The sequence below is a fragment of the Epinephelus moara genome, chromosome 23 (assembly GCF_006386435.1).
Source record: "Epinephelus moara isolate mb chromosome 23, YSFRI_EMoa_1.0, whole genome shotgun sequence".
NCBI classification, from domain to species: Eukaryota; Metazoa; Chordata; class Actinopteri; order Perciformes; family Serranidae; genus Epinephelus; species Epinephelus moara.
The window spans coordinates 23,435,813-23,454,509 of NC_065528.1; the positions used below are offsets into that span (position 1 = coordinate 23,435,813).

At 42.9% G+C, this 18,697-nt stretch overlaps 1 protein-coding gene across 4 annotated transcripts in view; it reads right to left on the reverse strand.

Moving 5' to 3' along the window:
• Positions 1 to 18,697, reverse strand: part of pcloa (piccolo presynaptic cytomatrix protein a) — an 88,472-nt gene that overhangs the window by 28,568 nt on the left and 41,207 nt on the right. For 2 of the 4 annotated variants that reach the window (XM_050036722.1, XM_050036720.1), the window contains 7 exons: positions 17,156 to 18,696; positions 13,244 to 15,311; positions 10,125 to 10,172; positions 9,486 to 9,568; positions 9,184 to 9,259; positions 7,550 to 7,678; positions 743 to 851 (listed from right to left, as the gene is read on the reverse strand). In XM_050036722.1, coding sequence (XP_049892679.1) covers positions 743 to 851; positions 7,550 to 7,678; positions 9,184 to 9,259; positions 9,486 to 9,568; positions 10,125 to 10,172; positions 13,244 to 15,311; positions 17,156 to 18,696 — 4,054 coding nt within the window. Of the gene's footprint in view, positions 1 to 742; positions 852 to 1,422; positions 1,474 to 7,549; positions 7,679 to 9,183; positions 9,260 to 9,485; positions 9,569 to 10,124; positions 10,173 to 13,243; positions 15,312 to 17,155; position 18,697 lie in introns of those variants that run through there. The other 2 variants (XM_050036724.1, XM_050036721.1) reach the window with 2 other exon arrangements.

The following is an 18,697-nucleotide window of genomic DNA, read 5'->3' on the forward strand; positions in this document are numbered from 1 at the left end:
ACACTGCTAACGCTGCTTGCCGTGCTGCTGTAGCTCAGTCATAACTGTAACTGATGCTGAGACTCTACTGACTGCGTGACTGGTAGACGGCGGTGGGTGGCGCAACAGGCCAAAACACAAATTCAAAACATAAACATGATTTGCGGACCGTAAAAATGTTTTTTAAATGCAAGTATTCTGGCTGTACTATTGTTGTCGGTGAGATCAGTATGTTATATGAACATTATTCCTTAGTCTCTGTGACATATTAGGAGGATTTTACGACTATTTGCTTTAGATTTCTTACATATAGCTCCTTTAAGATAAGATAAGGATACAATGGATGAAGATGAAGACAAAGAAAACAAGACTGATCAGTTAACTCAATCAGGGTGGGTAGAGTTAGCAATCATGACCTTACTTTGAAATATTGAAAATGAGAAATCAGATTATATTTTAAAGGTGGATGTTTTGTAGAATTGAATGTGTAATTTGGAATATTAAGCTTTTGCAAGTCATGATAATGCATGGAAAAAAGAAAAAAAAATAGTACAGGGAGACGTCAGGGAGATAACGAGACAGGAAATGTAAGAGAAGCAATAATTATATTAGGAAGATGATGGAGTCAAGGTACACTTGAGGGTGATGATTACAGTGAAAGAGTGATGCTGAAGGAAATAAAGAAATAACAGGAGGATGAGTACGACGAACTAAAAATAGAACGCAGGAGAGAAAGATAGAAAGTGACAAAGATTATACTCACAGTCTGACACACACTTCTGCTTCATTGCATGGCTGCCCGACGAGCCCTTGCACCTCTTCGTAGGTTTTCCCCGTCAGAAGAACACCATTCCACTCCAGGACTTGCATTCCTGTACACAAGTATTTACACACACAAGGAAACAATCAAAAATACAGTACACTGAATGTCTGAAGCAAACGTTTCACCTCAAACCAAAACCAAAGCCTTGAAGTGAGCAGACAGAGATCAATTCATAAGGATGGGGAACAGATCAGGGTCTAACATCCATCCCTTGATTAGATTCACAGGGAAAAAACAAGCTTCTTGTACTCAAACGTCGTATGCATCAGACTGCAAGCCAAAACTGGAGCGATAAATGCTGCTGACAGTCCAAACAGCAGCTGTGTGACAAAGCTGCTCGTGGAGCGTTCGGGCACAGAACTGGGTTAAAAGGAATGTGAAATTGACCTCATGTTATTTCAGCTAAAAAACTATCATTAACAGGACAACATTTTAAATATGATGCATTATGGCCTGGGAAAAACACAGAAAACCAATAAGATGCTAGTTTCAAGTCAAGCAAAAGACAAACTGGCCATTTATTTATATTTAATACAGCAGTGAGAGCTCATATGAATCCACACGGCACTGCAAACACACGGCATCCTCCAAAACACACCCTGCCCACTGGCAGGACTTACACGGATTGAAACAGCTCATCAGGAGGGTCCGTTTGCGACGATACTCTCGAGCTGCATGTGTGAGTGACAAGGGAAGCTACTGTAGTTTCTCCATGATATCATTCATGCCAACCCAATCGCCAGAAAAAAATGTTGGCATTGTACGTTTCTGCATATGCATATGTTACATCTGCAAGTTAATATGTACAGTTAACAACCCGGTGGTTCAACACATTCTCACTCCCACCTCGTCACATATCAACATTTGGTCATGGACGTTCCACGTCCAGATACGACATGGAAGGTACCCTGGGTGCGTTGGTTGTTGATGTTCTGGGACGCTGTATCAAGTTCTGCCTGTTACATGCATTGTCTTCTTTCAAGATACACTTCCGTTTTCACAGGAAAATTAATGTTTACATACAGTCTCTTTCAAAATAAATGCACTACGTCAGTACAACAATGGCAATTTATGTTTTTTTTCACCCCAACATCTAACGCACGTGGTTAGGTTTAGGCAACAAAAACACGTGGTTAGGGTTAGGAAAAAAAAACAGGGTTTGGCGTTATGATCTTACAGGACACAAACACCGCTCTCCTGGGTGAAAGTCGCTGCTGGACCCACCGACCACCCCTCCAACCCGCCCTTCTCAGACTTTCGCCGCCTTAACTTTCGTTCTTGTCTCACTGCGTTCCCCCCGATGCTGCCAAGTGCCGTTAAACCACTGGCATCTGGTCGCGTATAATGCTGACGTTTAAGGACGGCTTCTTTTGTCAGTGTCTGACTCAAGTCACTGCAAAGATGCCGGATTTTGACGACTCTAGGGTGAGTCCAGGCTCTGTGGTTTATGTGTGGTAGGTTTAGGCACATAAACCACTTGGTTATGGTTCGGAAAAGATGTTTTGGCTTACAACACCCAGTTTGGGGGTCACTATCCCGGCAGCAAAAAGCAGCAACATCTATGCAAAAGCAATCACTTTTAGAAGCTGCTGGAACAAGTGATGGGTCGCTACAAAACCCCCACCTTTGGCACCTAAAAAGCCGCTGGGAACAAAGCAATGACTCGCTAAATCACAACCTGTTTTGTTGTTGGTCTCGAACAGTGTTCTGCAGTGGTCTACAGCTTGATCGGCATCTTGTCTAGGTGTCATTCCATCGACCATCCCCTCCACCTCCACGTGAAAAAGACAGCTTATATATTATGTAATGTACAGAACATAATGTAATGTTTCATGGTTTGGAGAAACATACAATGCCAGTATTTTCTTCTGCCGACTGAACTGTCACACTTTATGGTTGAATGTGAGTTACAGTTTGCACACATTTAAAGAGACTTGAACTCTGGTGATCAGAAAAACAGGCATGTATTCATACACTTAGCGTCCCTCTGTGACAGTAAGCCTCTGACAACATTTCTCCATATTCACACCACGGAGGGTGAGGCGCCGTGTTCCCACTGGCGGAACCAAAGTACTTTGCAGCCATTCTGCTCAGTGTTGATGACAGGGTTACGGCTGTTATCATGGTCGAGCTGTCCTCGTGGCTAACAACACCGCAGATGCATCTTGACTCTTGGACTGCGGCAATCATGAACAGCCTCGGCCTATACCTTTGACTTGTGTCTGTACATGGAATGATAATGCATGAGACAAGCACAGAGAGGGCTGGACGACAATGGCAGAGACAGAATAAGATGACAGTGAGACGTAGCAAAGGATTATAGCAAGAAGCAGGGTAGAGATGCATATGAAACTTTACTGACCCAAATGTTTCCTTGAGTTTATTAGAAGGAAATTATGCTTAATTATGGGTGGGCTGCTTTGAGTGACAGGCTGTCTGTCAATAGTGTCCTTGGCTTCTTAGTCAGATCCACCCCTCGCCCCTCCACTGCGACCGTCTCTTGTCCAAATATGGTCACTTCTGGCTCAAAAAAAACCAAGACAGTGACAGCCAAAATGCCTTTTTGGTCCACAAACCAATGGATGACGTCTCGGTAGCTATGTATATTAGTTTTACGGTCTTTGGTCAAGAAACTAAGTGTTGATGATAGCAAAAAATCTCTTGCTCTTAAAGGATAGGGCAAGTAGTTAAATAAAACCAATGACAGTCTAGCTTACTTAATGGAGAAGTCCATGGTATAGGTTGGCAGTCTGAAAAGAATCCGAGGCACTCTGCTTTTTCCTCATGTTTGATTCCTTGGTTTTTCACTCTGCTTGGATTGATGGACTTTTCTGTGTTTTCCCTGAATGGATTTATCTGCCTTCGCCAACTACCTTCACGTGTACGACCCCTGACCTCCTCAGTTAAGATTTGGATTCGAGAAACGGTTCTTGATGTTTGTGTTTCTCTCTGCATATGGGTACCAGTTATGTACTAAATCATTACATACAGGGCCTGGAAAGTGAACATTCCTATAAAGGGTGAGGAAGGTGTACTTTCAAAGGCTAATGAGGAATCACCCTAGATAATAAACGTCCAAAGCCATATCAACAACAGTACTGAACACTGAGAGGAAGGTATAATGTAAAAATACACAGAATAAATCACCCTCAGTAGAGTCAGCACCTCCAAGTTTGAGGCCATGGTCCTCTGTCGGAAACTGGTGGTTTGCCCTCTCCGGGTTGGGAGAGAGTTACTGCCTCAAGCGAGGGAGTTCAAGTATCTTGGGGTCTTGCTCACAAGTGAGGGTAGAAGGATTGGCGGGTTGGTGTGGCTTCTGCAGTGATGTGGGCACTGCGCCGCTCCGTCGTGGTGAAGAGGGAGCTGAGCCAGAAGGCAAAGCTTTCAATTTACTGGTCCATCTACGTCCCAACCCTCACCTATGGTCATGAACTCTGGGTAGTGACCGAAAGAATGAGATCGCGGATACAAGCGGTGGAAATTACTTTCCTCCATGGGGTGGCTGGGCTCAGCCTTAGAGATAGGGTGAGGAACTCGGACATCCGGAGGGAGCTCGGAGTAGAGCCGCTGCTCCTTTGAGTCGAAAAGGGTCAGTTGAGGTGGTTTGGCCATCTGATCAGGATGCTTCCTGTCCGCCTCCTGTTAGAGGTGTTCTGGGCACGTCCCACTGGTAGGAGGCCCGGAGGCAGACCCAGAACACGCTGGAGGGATTACATATCTCATCTGGCCGGGAACACCTTGGGGTCTCCCAGGAGGAGCTGGAAAGTGTTGCCAGGGAGAGTGACATCTGGGGTGCTTTGCTTGGCCTTGGTCGCCCCCACGACCCAGCCCCGGATAAGCGGATGAAAATGGATGGATGGATGGATGGATGGATGGATGGATGGAATACTTATCCATAACCATAACAGCAACAATAATATGAGATGCAGAGAAAGAAAGACAAAACAACTGATGTTATTTCATATTGAACCAGGAGTGATTAATCCTCATTAAGCGATAGAAAGCTAATTTTTCTTACTCATTTTAAAAGATTTGTTCTGTATTGGGTTTCGTTGACACTCCTGCAGCGTGGCTCCTGGGATGGTAATGTTGAACAGGTGTGGATTGCTGTGAAATTTGCTACAGATTGCTGTGAAACCTATTGCACATATTGGAGGTCCTCAGAGAAGAAATTCTAATAACTTTTGGGATCCTCAGACTGTTCATCTGGCACCATCACGATGCCCGAATTTGAATCTGCAATACCTGCAAAACTAATAACGTTCCTGCCAGCCTCAGCTGCGCTTTGTGTTCGGTGCTAATTAGCAAATGGCAAATGTTAATATGACGAACGCAGTGAACAACGCCTGCAAAACATCTGCATGTTAAAGCATTGCTCGTGTTAGCATTTAGCTCAAAGCACTGCCGTGTTTAATTAGTAGATGTATCATTTTACCAACAGGGATCTCGTAACTTCCACTATGTTGTAAAAAGCCCCAATATTTCACAATGGTTCCCAACTGGATTTGTTTTATTTGTATTTTTTCATTAAGAAGTTTTTACTGGAAACATTTTAGAATGTCCTGATACAGACGTAGAGGGAGGAAAAGAAGAGAAAAGGCAATGTGAAAGGAAAAAAAGGAAACGGAGGGAGACACAAACAAGAACAGAAAGTGCGGGGAGATTTGCCCACGCTCACACACACACACACACACACACACACACACACACACACACACACACACACACACACAGACAGATGGATAGCACACTACCCAGGTCCAAACCGAGCCGTAATTCTCCCTCTCCCTTTCTCACCGTCCATAGATCACCAGCGTGGCGGCCTCAAAAAAGCGCGGGGCACAGCTTTACCGATTGTCTGACGCACTCGATGTGGCTCAACGTGGAGATTAAAGGGGACTGTGAGCAGACAGATGGACTGGGAGGGTGAGAGAGGGTTAACTGCTCCCAGACTCCCCCATGTGAAATCAATACCACCTCATGAAATGTGTTCCCGTTAATATACCACACAGCAATTTATCCTGAGGTGGCGTCAGTGAGAGGTGTGTAAGGGTGAACTCACAGGTCATACATCTGTGGGTTAGTGCGCAATGGGCACATGGCGAAATAGCTAACTGTGGCAGCTGGAGTTTCGATCGTCTGTATATGAAACAGAAGTAGAAAGTCCGAGAACAGTCTAGGACATAAGCTCTTGTAAAACCACATTGTGATGTTTTTAAACTTTGGTATTTGTATGAATCAAATAAAGGAGATATACCACACTGCATGGCAGGTTTTGATATGTTTCCTTAGACAGATCGAGGTTAGTGTCCCCTGTTTACAGTCTGTGCTAAGCTAAGCTCATCTTCATATTTAACGTCACCCAGTCGTCAGAATAAATTTTGGCATTGTACATTTTTGCAAACCACAGATACACATTTGTATGTTTAATTTGTTGAATTTGTATGTTTCATATCTAGCAGATACCTGCTGCAGCTCATTCCCTCTTCCAACTCGTCAAATACTGACGCTTGGTCTACGACCCTCGCCTGTAGACACCAATGCACAGAGACACTCTTAGTGGTATTATGACACGCCAAGGAGCAGCAGCACTTTCTGGCGCAACTACTGTAGTATAAAGAGTGAGAAAGTTTGCATAAGGCGGAGAGAGCACACCTCTCTGCCCTTCCACACGCTTGCGTGAAAAGACTTAAGGCAAAGAGAGCACACCTCTCTGACCTTCTGTGTGCCTATGTGGAAAGCCTGAGGCAGAGAGATCAAACCTCTCTGCCCTTCCATGCACAAACGAGGAAAGCCAAAGGCAAAGAGAGCACACCTCCCTGCCCTTCCATGCGCCTACATGTAAAGCCTAAGGCAGGGAGAGCAGCAGCAAAGACCCCCCAGGAACAGAACAGAGCAGCATCAATGACAAACAGAAATGACATTAATAAGTCAGACACAGCATGAAAAGGAGGAGCTGGGGTGGAGGCAGGTTGCAAAGCAGCTTGCAAAGCAGCTTGCAGAGGAAGCAGCAACAGTAGGCAGGCCAGAGCAGTTTAAATAGGCTGCCCTGAATGAGATTCACTGGTTGGTTGCGTAGAAAGGAACCATGTGATCTATCAGCTGACTCCCTTCCATCAATCAGCTGCTCCATCAGTTGATTGGGCTGTTTGAGATCAGCTGATGTAGCTGGGATGTGAGCTGAGCTTGTCCTGCCTGAACTAACGCTATGCTCAATGTGTTTTAGGTAAATTCATTTTGAAAAAGACTGCATGCATTTATGCATTTGCGTCCCTTAACATCCAACACTGACACAGGAGGCTACCTAGCGTGTCATATTTTGACGTGTCAGGCCGCTGACCATGCGCTGTTATCATCATCATTAAAAACTAGCCTGTTTTGTCAGCTTTTTTTGTTTGTTGGTCTCGTCTGCTGCCATGTGCTGCCATTTTGCCGAGGTGTCACATCAAAAATCCCTCCTCCCTCTTACTTGGCTCATACACATGTAACCTGAACTATCTCACTTTTGAAATGTCGGCATGATTCATATGAAACGTACAAATTTAACTGTGGTTTACAAAAACATTCAATGTCAAGATTGTATTTCGGTGACTGGGTGGCATAAAACCTTGCAAAAGAATATCCTTTCTGGTTGATTTTCTTTATATCTAGCCAACAAATTATGCTGATTTTTAATTTATTGTAATTTATTTATTCATTCATTTATTTATTGCACAAGGGGAAGTTTAATTTGGCAACAGAGCTTACCTTCGAGAATCTTCCCTGTTTGTTCTGCAGCTCCTCCTGGTAGCACTTTGGCAACGTAGGCTCCGATGTCTCCATTACTGCCTGGGACCTCTTTCCCTCCAACTACACGGATACCCAGACCATTTCCTGCTTAGGACCAACAACAAAGAAGCGGCATCATTAATTAGTCTATAGCATCATTGGCATTTAGAAAGAATTATAAAGTATAGACACATATATAGTCTGCCCTATGAAGCCAAAACACATTGACTACAATGGGGCTAATGAAAGGTCTACAGTTGACCTTAAGAGTACAACAGTTTACGTACTGACTTATATCACTGTTAATACACGTTATATGTATTTACATGAAAAATAAATGTATTTTTATAGTTGTTGTAGTTCAGTGTGCCATCTGATACCAACCCCACTAACCGACCCCTGCTAAATGTGCTAAGTTTTGGCGACGGAATAAGGAACGCTGCCATTTAAAAAAAAAAAAAAAAAAATGCTGTATTCAAATATTTCTGCATACTGGGGTCCCTATACTGTCTTTAAATTACATAACTTGTGTATGACTGGAAAACTGAGAGTTGACAGCCTTATACTCTTTATACTATTTCAGATCTGCACACAGTTTGACCAGTATTTAATTTAAGTAGCCTCAAAATTAAATGAATAAATTAAGAAAACAATTAATTGTTCACCCCTAAATTGAACTACTGATTAAATACCATGCAGTCAATATTTAATTTTTCTTTTTTGTGACTACCTCTGCTTTCTAAAAAAGAAAATAAGGTCTTAACACAGAGTAGATACAAAATACATGTGGAAATATGATTAATTGGATTATATGTGCAGCCACTGGGTGTGGATGAGGGGCCCACTTCTGAAAATGTTGTCCCCCACCCATATTTCCTAACACTAGCCTGCCGATTATTCACAAATCCCTCGACAGGTCACACATAAAGAACTTCACCTACACAGAGGCACAACCCCCCCTTCACTTTTTACAGTATTTAACACGGTTGTGGAAGCAAGAACAAAATGACTGAGGCAAAATGACTCAGTTCAGCAGCGGGTCCTCGTAAACAAAACGCTTCCTTTGTGGGCTGTCTGTTAATTGCGTAAGATAATCCTGAGTGTGAGGGATACGCCATTTTGAGCATTTGCAATGACTGATGAGCGTGGAAAAGAGCCAAATCAAAAGGGAAGCCAGGAAATGAAATGTCTGCCTGCTTTGAGCCTGGAGGAATGGTGTGATGGAACGTAATGGCAGGGGAAGTGACTCGCCAGTTTGTTGAGATCTGGCATGAATATCAAGCAAACAGAATGCATGATGCACACTTGTCATGCTCTGCGGAGCTAATGGGACGTCATGATCCATATTAATGTGTACTTTTTACCGTCTTCATCTTTATTTTGAATCTATTTCACGATCATTTAAATTCAATCGGGGGAAACAATGCGCATGCTGTAAACAGTGCATATTTGATGCAGTCAGTAAGCAATGGGGTCAATAAAATCTGATGCATGCATCACTGTCAATAATGCATTAGCTTGTAATACATGCCTCTTTAAATCCACATTATCCCACTCTTTGCACGCTGCTTTTGTTGTTAGTGGATGAAACGTAGTAAAGTGTGGTACTGTACCTGAGACACTGCGATCTTTGGGATCCCTCTGCAGTTTGACCCTGAGGTGAGGGAAGGGGTAGTACGGGCCTTTTCCCTGTGGCCCATACACAATGGTGAGATGTCATGTATGTACAAGGTAAATGGGAAACAGTTCAGTATGGAAGCTTTGCAACATGGACATATATGCGGCATTTAAGTGCCTCGCGTTATCATGAGCGTACATACCACATATAGATATCCACGTGAGTGTGGATGCATGCAACAGTACATGTGAGAACTTGACATCAGTATATGCGTGTGTTTTTCCCCCCCTCTTTCACCTGTCTCTTCTCTTGTCCGTTCTCTGGCCGTCCGTCTCTTGGCTTGTCAAACCAGTCTGTCTCCTCTCGTCTAAGATGGTAGGCTTCAGGGATAAAAACAAGCACGACTTTAGAGCCAATCTGAGGAGACAATCCATCACACTCTATAGGATGGGTGTCTTCACTTCATATAAAGGCTAATAATTGCCGTTAAGCAAAATTATAGTCATAAAAAGTGCAGTATACTAATCAAATAATAAAAATAAAAATAAAAAAGAGGAAAAAAGGGGCATAAAAAGAAGTATTTAATTTTCTTGTGAAAAGGGGAAAGGATGCCAAGCAACACATTTTTCACAGATATTATAAAATAAGCAGAAAAATATGCAGTTCGAGAGTAAATAAAAACAGTATTAGTACAGTAGCATAATCTAAACCTTTGGTGCAGTAATTTTCTCTAAATGTAAATGTTAGCTATGTCTTTTAATAAATTGTTAGTAAAATTAGTGTTTATTCATTGAAAGTTGTTTTAACCGTTGCAAATTAAGGTGGTATTTATTCCTTATTTGGTCATCATTTCATGGTGATTATGGTGCATTTGTGTGGTGCAGGTTAATGTGTTAATAGCTAATGCATGACTAGAGAACTGAACTAATACTCTACCATTGGTCGCATCGTCTCTGTTCAAAGCCACCAGGGAATCACTTAGGGCTGGAATCAAGGCAAATGGGTTTATATTGCAAAATGATGGGTTCCAAATTTCTTAACAAATAGTTATGTTGCATTCAAGACTCCTCAGAACACTTTATTAAACAATGGTTCCTCTATTAGAATCTGAACTTACTAACACTGTCACATTTTGCATCCCTGTTCAGGACTGAAATGCTCTCAGCTCGGAGACTAATCAAGTCGTTGCTGTGTAAGTGCCTCATAAAACACATTAAATAATGTGATAAAGTGGTTTTAGTAATAACTGGAGTACGCATCAACAATATATTGCATGTAAATTAAATTGATGCTTTATGGTTTTTACCAGGCAAAACAGCAGTAAACTGAGATCTACCCAAGATTCATGTTCTTGCTTAATTAAAAAAAAATTCAAAAATATATATTTTATATAAAAACAGTGTCCTTTGGGGGAAAAAGAGAGAAAAAAATAGAAAAATCTAAGTACATGTTTGCTCAGCAAATTATCATTTCAATAGTGTTCTTGTGATATTATCATTATTGTTTTTTATCAAATTGTTTCCTTTTAAAAACCAAATATACAGAAAATGCAATACAACCTTTAGGAAATTCAGTTTAAGGATGTTTTCACACTTGGTCCTTTTCAGCCCTCTAAGCAGACTCAGACTCATTTTTTAAGGCATATGTGAACACCCCAAGAGAACTCAGACCCCTTTGCAGCGAACCAAACTCATACTACCCCCTTCAAGTTCATGGGGAGGTTCACTTAACCTGTGCCATGTGAACACAAAGCGCTCCAGGTTCACTTCACACTGCTCTTTGCCATTGTATTTAGCCCTCTAGATCACAATCTACTGCACTGGGACGCTTGGAAAAACAGACAAAACCATGTTGGCTTGTAATGCTTGCAAGGACGCAGGACGAGGAGTAGTTTGGTTAACAGAAGATTCTGCACGTCTCCAGATGTGGAATGTAGAACACGTCAAATGGCAACAGTGTACAACAGAGAAACGCTAAGGTTTTCCTCCAATTTTAAGTTCAACTAAAGGGGAGGGGCGTCATAACTGCAATGCAGTGCTACGTCAAAGTAAAAAAAAACTACTGCTGTGTCTCAAATCACATACTTCCATTAGCACACTTCCATGTAGTATACTATGTGCACTATGTACTTATTGGCGTAGTGTGCAAATTTCGACAGGGTAGTGTTGTCTCAAACCAAACACGGCCATTGTGCACTCTCCGGAATGTGACGACTGCAAATTAGCGAGTTAGCAAACTAGCATTAGCATTCGCGTTATCGTTCGCGGTGCCAAATCATTACAGACTGCTAAATTAACCCAGTAAACATACTGCTGGCTTATACCCGACAACAGTATAGTGGTGCTTCGTGCAAAAAACACATGTATTTGTACAATGCAGTGACGTTCACGGTTGCACAGTCCTCGGCCCCCATTTCCAGTTTGAAAAGCGGTCCCTCCCCTTCTGCTACGTAGCTAAAATGGCGACCATTGAGGGCGAGAAGCGTCCATAGTTCCACACTCAACTTCTTGACCGTTTTGAGTGCACCATCCGGGTACTCATAGTGCACTGCATTTTTACGTACTCCTCAGTGTGAACGCACTTATGCACTCAAAATAGTAAGTGTAAGTACAGAAGTGCGCGATTTGAGACACAGCATATGTCAATATATAGTGGAAACAGAAAGAGGACTGAGGCCCCATTAGAGCTGAAGTTGACCAGAAAGAGAACAGAGACCTCTGAACTGAGTCCCTTTTCTGTTGGTCCACTTTTTGCCCCACTGTAATTGGACTGAGTTTGGTTCATTTAAAAAGGACTATATGTGAAAACACCCTAAATAAACTGTTCAAAAAGGTTAATATGGCATAAATGTATTCCATGCAACATAAAGACATCGATGTATCACAATACATACAAGCAAGTATTCACGACAAGACATGCAAGTTAAAGTTGTATATTTATTACACACATATAACTGTTGCAAACAGATATCATGCATTTCAATAAAGTATGACAGCATCCTGATTTAAAGGTCCAGTGTGTAGGATTAAGGGGGATACATTGACAAATATGGGATATAATATTCATATCAATGTTTTCATTAGTGTATAATCACCCAAAACTAAGAAATATTGTATTTTTCGTTGCCTCAGAATGATTTGCTTATATCTGCAGAGGAAGCGGGTCCTCCTCCATGGAGTCCACGCTAGCCCTTTAAATTATTGTCTTTTAGTAAGGTCATCTTGCCTATCGTTTAGTATCATAATAGTTTAACCCCTAGATATATTTATACACTTTAATATTATGTAAGTAAAGCAACACTAACCACATTATACATCAACTACTGTAGAATCCAAAAATATAATTCATATAATATTGGCTGCATTATTACAATATACTGTAATTTTGAGGAGTAATAGTAAAAGAACTGGTTTAACTGAGAGATATCTGTACCAATTATGTAAATTGTGTAACTGGGGGAGGCACTTTTTCAGTTTATCATTTGTGTGGGGGAGAAAGTTTCCAAAATCTGACCTAAATTGTGAAGGATTTTTTAAGCCTTATATGCTTAACAAGCAGAAAATGAAAGACCGTGGAAATTAAGTGTTGAAAGAGCTACAAATGACAGCATGCAGACTACCACAAGTGAGCAATTGCTATCTGAGGAGGGGAACCTCCCACACAATGTAGCCATAACAGAAAGTTAGACTGTGCGGTGTCATGCAGTGCACTAATATAGGAAAGTGTTACACAATATCTGGAATGCAGACGGAAAAACAGTACATGCATTAAGATACATTCAAGCAAACCCTATAAGTCATAGAGCAAAGTGTACAAAGGCATGCATGCACACTAAATCTCAAGTAAGTGACCACAAGTACTGACACCAGAAAACAAAAAGAGGATACATTCACCAGAGTTAAGGTTAGACACATGCAGACTTTGAATAAACACACAAAACCTAAGTATTACACACATTAGTACTGAATGCAAGCAAGACAAACCATAACCAGACACTCTCAAGGATGAGATATTAAAAAGGAAAAGAGCGACAGTGTGACAAGTCTGTTTTTTACCTTCACTATCTGACATGGTGCCCTGAAGGTCATCCAGTAGCACATAACCCCTACCCCTGGTTGGCTCTTCCCTGATATGTTGCTGCTGGGAGTCCTGCAACGATAAGCAGGAACCAAACTGGTCCCTTGAATCAGCTGAGATGGGTGGCAGAGGTCCCGCTGACGCACGGGCCATGCCCATAGGCTGCCCAACGGGGCTCAATGGACTCTCCTCCTCCGAGTTTTGGGCCACTATGGGTATTCGGCCACGACCACTTTGCACAATGGGAAGGCTGGTGGGTTTGGTGCGACCAGATGGGGTTTGATAGCTGGGTACATCTCCAGATGTTTCGCCGTCCCCTTTAAGCCTCAGTGAGGAGCTTGAGGGGTCTCTTTTGATAGACAGGTCCAAGCCATAGCAGGATGTGGGCCTGGATGAGGGTCTTGAGCGACTACCGCTAGGATAGGCAGAGTCCAAACCCAAGCTCTGGCCCAAGTTCAGTGACCCGGCCAAGTTGGCACCCAAGGTGGACCCTAGGTATTTTTGTTGCTCAGCAATATTCTTACGAAGGCCGAAGGTAATCTCATCTTGCGAGAGCCGGCTAGATCTTGCCGATGCACTGGTTGACCCAAGATAGCTGGTATAGTCTGTCTCCAAAGCTCTGCTGTCTGTCATAGAAGAATACTTTGAAGAGATCTTAGGATCTAACAATGGAGTCTTGTGTTTTTGGTACAACATGGATGCTGGGAGTTGTTTAGCCGCTTGTTTCTCAAGAGTAAGTCGACTGATGCTGTACTTGTCTGTCTTTGGATAGTGTCTTTGGGAGTAACCAGAGATGCTCGAGCTTGGGGTATAGTAGTGCTGGGAGAGGCCTGTCAGTTGTTCTAAGTTTTCTGTCCCACCTGTACTTCTCCTAAACTCTTGCTTGAGCTGCTGCTTCAGGAGTTTCAGTTCATACGGCTCCTCCATTGTATCCTCTTCATCAGGGGTCTTTCCAAAAGTATGAAGTCTAGAGGTGGATCCCAGATAGTCAGTAGACCCCAGATCTGCAGCACTTCTGCGCAGCAGCTTCTCTGCCTTGGCCAACTCCCTCTCAGCCAGACTGTAAGATGAAGACAGACCTGTGGAGCCCTTAGCCAGTTCTGCAGCATCTTCCAGCAGCATGTAACTCCGAGGTGTATGGTGATCTACATCTGTGTAATAGGAATCGGAGACAGCTGACATGGGGCTACGTGCTATACTTCCCACTTCCAAGGCTCTGAGGTCAAGGTGGTTGCCATACTTGTCATATTTGACTCCCAGGTAAGCTGATGATGTGGGATCAGGCTGGCGGCTAATGACATCATACTTGGTTGCATCTAGCTCTGAGAGGAGGGCGGCTTGTCTGGCGGCTTTCTGTTGCAACAGGAGCATCTGGTGGTAACTCTGCTGCTGGGAGCTAGTGAGCGACGGGACAGAGGAGTAAAGAGAATGAGATTGGTAGGACTGGGTAGGTTGGTAGAGAGACTGCTGGTATTGGCTTTGATTGTATTGGTACTGGGAGTATTTTCCATACTCATGCTTGGTTTGAGGTGGGACAAAGTCATCCAGTTCTGACTGGGGAGCTGTCCTGGGACGTTCAAGACCATGACCTTCAATCTCTTCATCTTCACCGGCTCCAAGCCCACCTCTTGTCTCTCGGATGTTACTAACCTCACTGTCCGACATGTAGTCTCTGTCCTCTGCAACACTCTGTAAATAGGCCCTTTCCCTCTTCTCTCTTTCCTTCAGCAGCACATCTTTTCTACGATTAATACCCATCTCCAAGTACCTAAGCTTGGCATCAATCTCTTTCTCTTCCTCATCTAACTCTGCTTGTCTTTTGCGGAGCTTGGAAGACTCACGCTCCACCAGATCTAGCTCACGATCAATGTCTTGCAGGATCTTGGCACGTGCCATGTTGGAATTGCGGCACATTCTTCTGCGGGCCGAGCCAGTGCTGTATGCCGTCTGGCCAGTCGTTGTTGACTCATCCTCTGATGGTGGATTGGGGAGAGTTCGCTTCACCTTCTTTTGAGTGCCTGTTGGTGTGCCACCTGAGCTTTTCCCCTGTAGGAGGAGTAAACAAAAAACTGATTAGGACTGTAGGAATTCAAACAGGTTTCTTAGTCCTCAAAATAAATGAGGCAGCTGGTTATGTGTTCCAAAGAATTTGAAAAATGGCTTTCTCTGAACCACATTACTCAGATAAAATTAACCTGAGATGACTGCTAAGGGCATCAACTAAAGCCATGACTATAAATTAGGATATGACCATGGTGTTTTTGAGTGTATGAAAGGTTATTGCAAAACACCCTTTTTGTGCATCCCAGTAGAATATGTATTCCTGCCCCTAAACGTTACCCACTACTCACTAAATTGCACATGCCTAAGTTTGGTTTAAAAAAGTAATTTATTCACATTAAGCCTCTGTGGATCTCTGACAGCTCAGTATTTTTCCTGCAAGCTCAGCTCATTTCCCATCCTTTTATGTATGAGATTCTCAACAGTGAATTGCCCAGGCAGAAAACTGACTTCCATATTCCATGAGGGCCAGGAGCAACATGGATGCCTAAGTGGGTATATGTAACCTATTCAGTTGTTTCATATACTTCCCTTTGTGTATACTTTTCCCTATGTATATCCACAAACAAAATGAAATAACAGCTTGCTTGTTTTGTTTACGTTACACACAATAAAGTAAGGATGCATAATGTAATACACTACTTCTAAGGCTGGCTGTGTGGTGAAGAAAATAGCAGCAGTATACCAAGTGACAGTGTGGTGTTCAAGCTTCTTCATGCAAACATGGAGAGAACATGCAAACTCTTGCTGTGGGGCAGGATAACTAACCATTGAGACATCATGTCACTTGCGCTACATGAGCATGACATGACAAAGAATGGTTTCATTTGTGTTGCAAGACGCTTGACTAACCATTAGTTTTACATGGAGCAGTGATTCTTGGAATGTATTATTTCACAGGACAATTATCTGAAAACTGAATTTCTATGAAGAATAAGGTGATTTTGTCTTGTTTCATGTTTGAAACAGACAAATATTTACTCATGTATGAGTAAAACAGTCAAATTCAAAGGCCAAGAATTGCCGTGCTGCCACTTTTTTTTAATGCCATTATTTCAAGATTACAGGTTAATTAATGTATTATCTTACGAAAACAGGCTTTGTTATCCAGTTATCCCAAGAAAACAAAAGGTTGTTTATTCTGTCATCTCAATAGAACAAGCTCTGTTATCTCTAGATAATGAGATAATTACAAAAATGTCTTTTCCCCTTATTAGGCTTCTTAAAATGTTTATCAGAGATTAGGGGTGGCATGCCAGTATGCAGAGGTGCCATTTTGACAACTGTAGCAACTGATTTAAGCTCACAGGGTAAGATCAAGGAGTACCCATTATTGATAATAGTGATCGCAACAGACGGTATTGGTAATAAAGACTATCTAATGCAAAATGAAATAAATAATATTAATAAAGAACCTTTTGTTTTCTCATGATAATGGGTTATTATCTCATTATCACGAGATAACAAGCCTCATTTTCTTGAAATAACAAAATAATTATCTCATTATCTCAAGATAATTGCATTAAAAAAATAATATTTGGCATTGCAATCCTTGGCCTCTGTACAAAACAAAACAAATCTGAAAAACACTGCCATCATTAGAGCTGCTACCTGCTGGTATTTTGTGAAAAACTGAACTGAAGATGGAAATACGTCTCCTGAAACATCTAAATTAGATTTGCACATTATTAACCAAAAGAATAGTTTAAACACAGATGACAATCTTATCATCTTCCAGTTAAAATAGACCCATATTTGTGTTTTTGCTAGCCAGCACCCATGTCCTTTCTTGTATTTATGTCATGTAAAGTGATACATGTAGTACTCACAGTATAGCTATCACCAAACTGGGTGCCAGATGTTGCCCTTTCTTCTCCTGTTGGACTCATGGGCTTAGGGTCAGACATAGATCTCTGCATGGCTTTTGGTCCCCTTGGACTTGCTGGAGAGGCTTTTGATGGATCCGTACCTCCTCTTAGCTTTTGTGGGCTTGTATCACCCAGTGATTTGTCATAGGACACAAACTCAAGGGATTTGCTAGGGGATATGCAGGGGGATATGGGGGAATAGAGCACTTTGGGAGATTTAGGTGGGGCTTGAAGCATTGAGGACTCAACTTTGAGGTTAGGAGACTGGCCTATTTCTAAGGGGGTAGGTCGTTTCTTTGGTGAAGTCCTCTCAGAGTCAGACAGCTCCATCCTGGTGTCCATTCTAATGTTCCCCTCTGTATCAGTTTGTATAGAAATCTCAGTGTGGGCTTGAAGAGACATCTCTGACTGCCCACCCCTATCACCCCTGGCGGTGCGTGGTCGGCTTTGTCGGCTTCTGGTCTGAGCCTCCCATTCATCTTGGTCCTCATCGTCAGTCTGCACACAGCTGTCAACGCTCTTTTTAGCACTTCTCTTTTTTCGTCCTGCTGTGTAAGCTTTGCTGACCGTCTCATCCTCTTCATCTGTCTGGCACCCACTATCCGTGATCTTTCGGGACAGCACTGTGCCATCAGGTCCTAGGACAACTGCCTCCTGCACACCATGCCCTGGTAAGTCCCCACTTGGGTACATCTGACGAAGCTTCTGCTCTTCCAGTTGCATGCGCAGCTGCTCTTGGAGTCTCTGAATCTGCTCAAGCTGCTGTTGTTGCTGGGCATAGGTTTCTTTCTGCATCATAAGGTGAGCCTGTCTTTCTTCTTCTTGCTGGGACAGGATCTGCTGCTTCATGGCCTGCAGCTCCTCCAGTTCCTTCTGCACCAAGAGCTGTTCTTGCTCTCGGAACCGCTGAATCTCTTGGCGCTCCCACTCTAATTCCTCAGCTAGGCGCTGTTGCTTGAGTTTCTCCATTTCTAGCCTCTCACGCTCTGCCTGATACTGGCCATCCCCAGGAACCATGGGTGAAGACAGAGCTTCTAGTGACGCAGCTATAGCCTCCAGGGATGCATCAGTGTAGGTGTCAAGGGATAAAGAGGTTGTTGCTGTAGCGGCACCAGCAGTAGTAGTACCCCCTCTAGAGATCTCCAGATTGAGTGGGGCATCTCCTTGTTCTTCTGGTGCGGTAGTGGAGATAGTGGAGAGGAAACTGTGGGACCGTGTTAGTGGCAAATTCTGGAGGTTGGACAGGGAAGGCATGGTGTCGCTGGTATGCATACCTGACAGAGTGTTGTATGTTGTACTAAATATGGATCCAGGCTGAGTGGTAATGGCATACGTAGATGGGATTGGTGCTGCAACAGAGGAATAGACCACCCCATTTGATGACCTCAAAACGCTGCTTGTACCAAAGAGTGTACCAACAGCACTTGTGACTCTGGATTGGGAATAGGGTGGAATTGTCATTCCTGCGTAAGTCCCTTTCTTGGAGTAGTCAACAGCTTCACC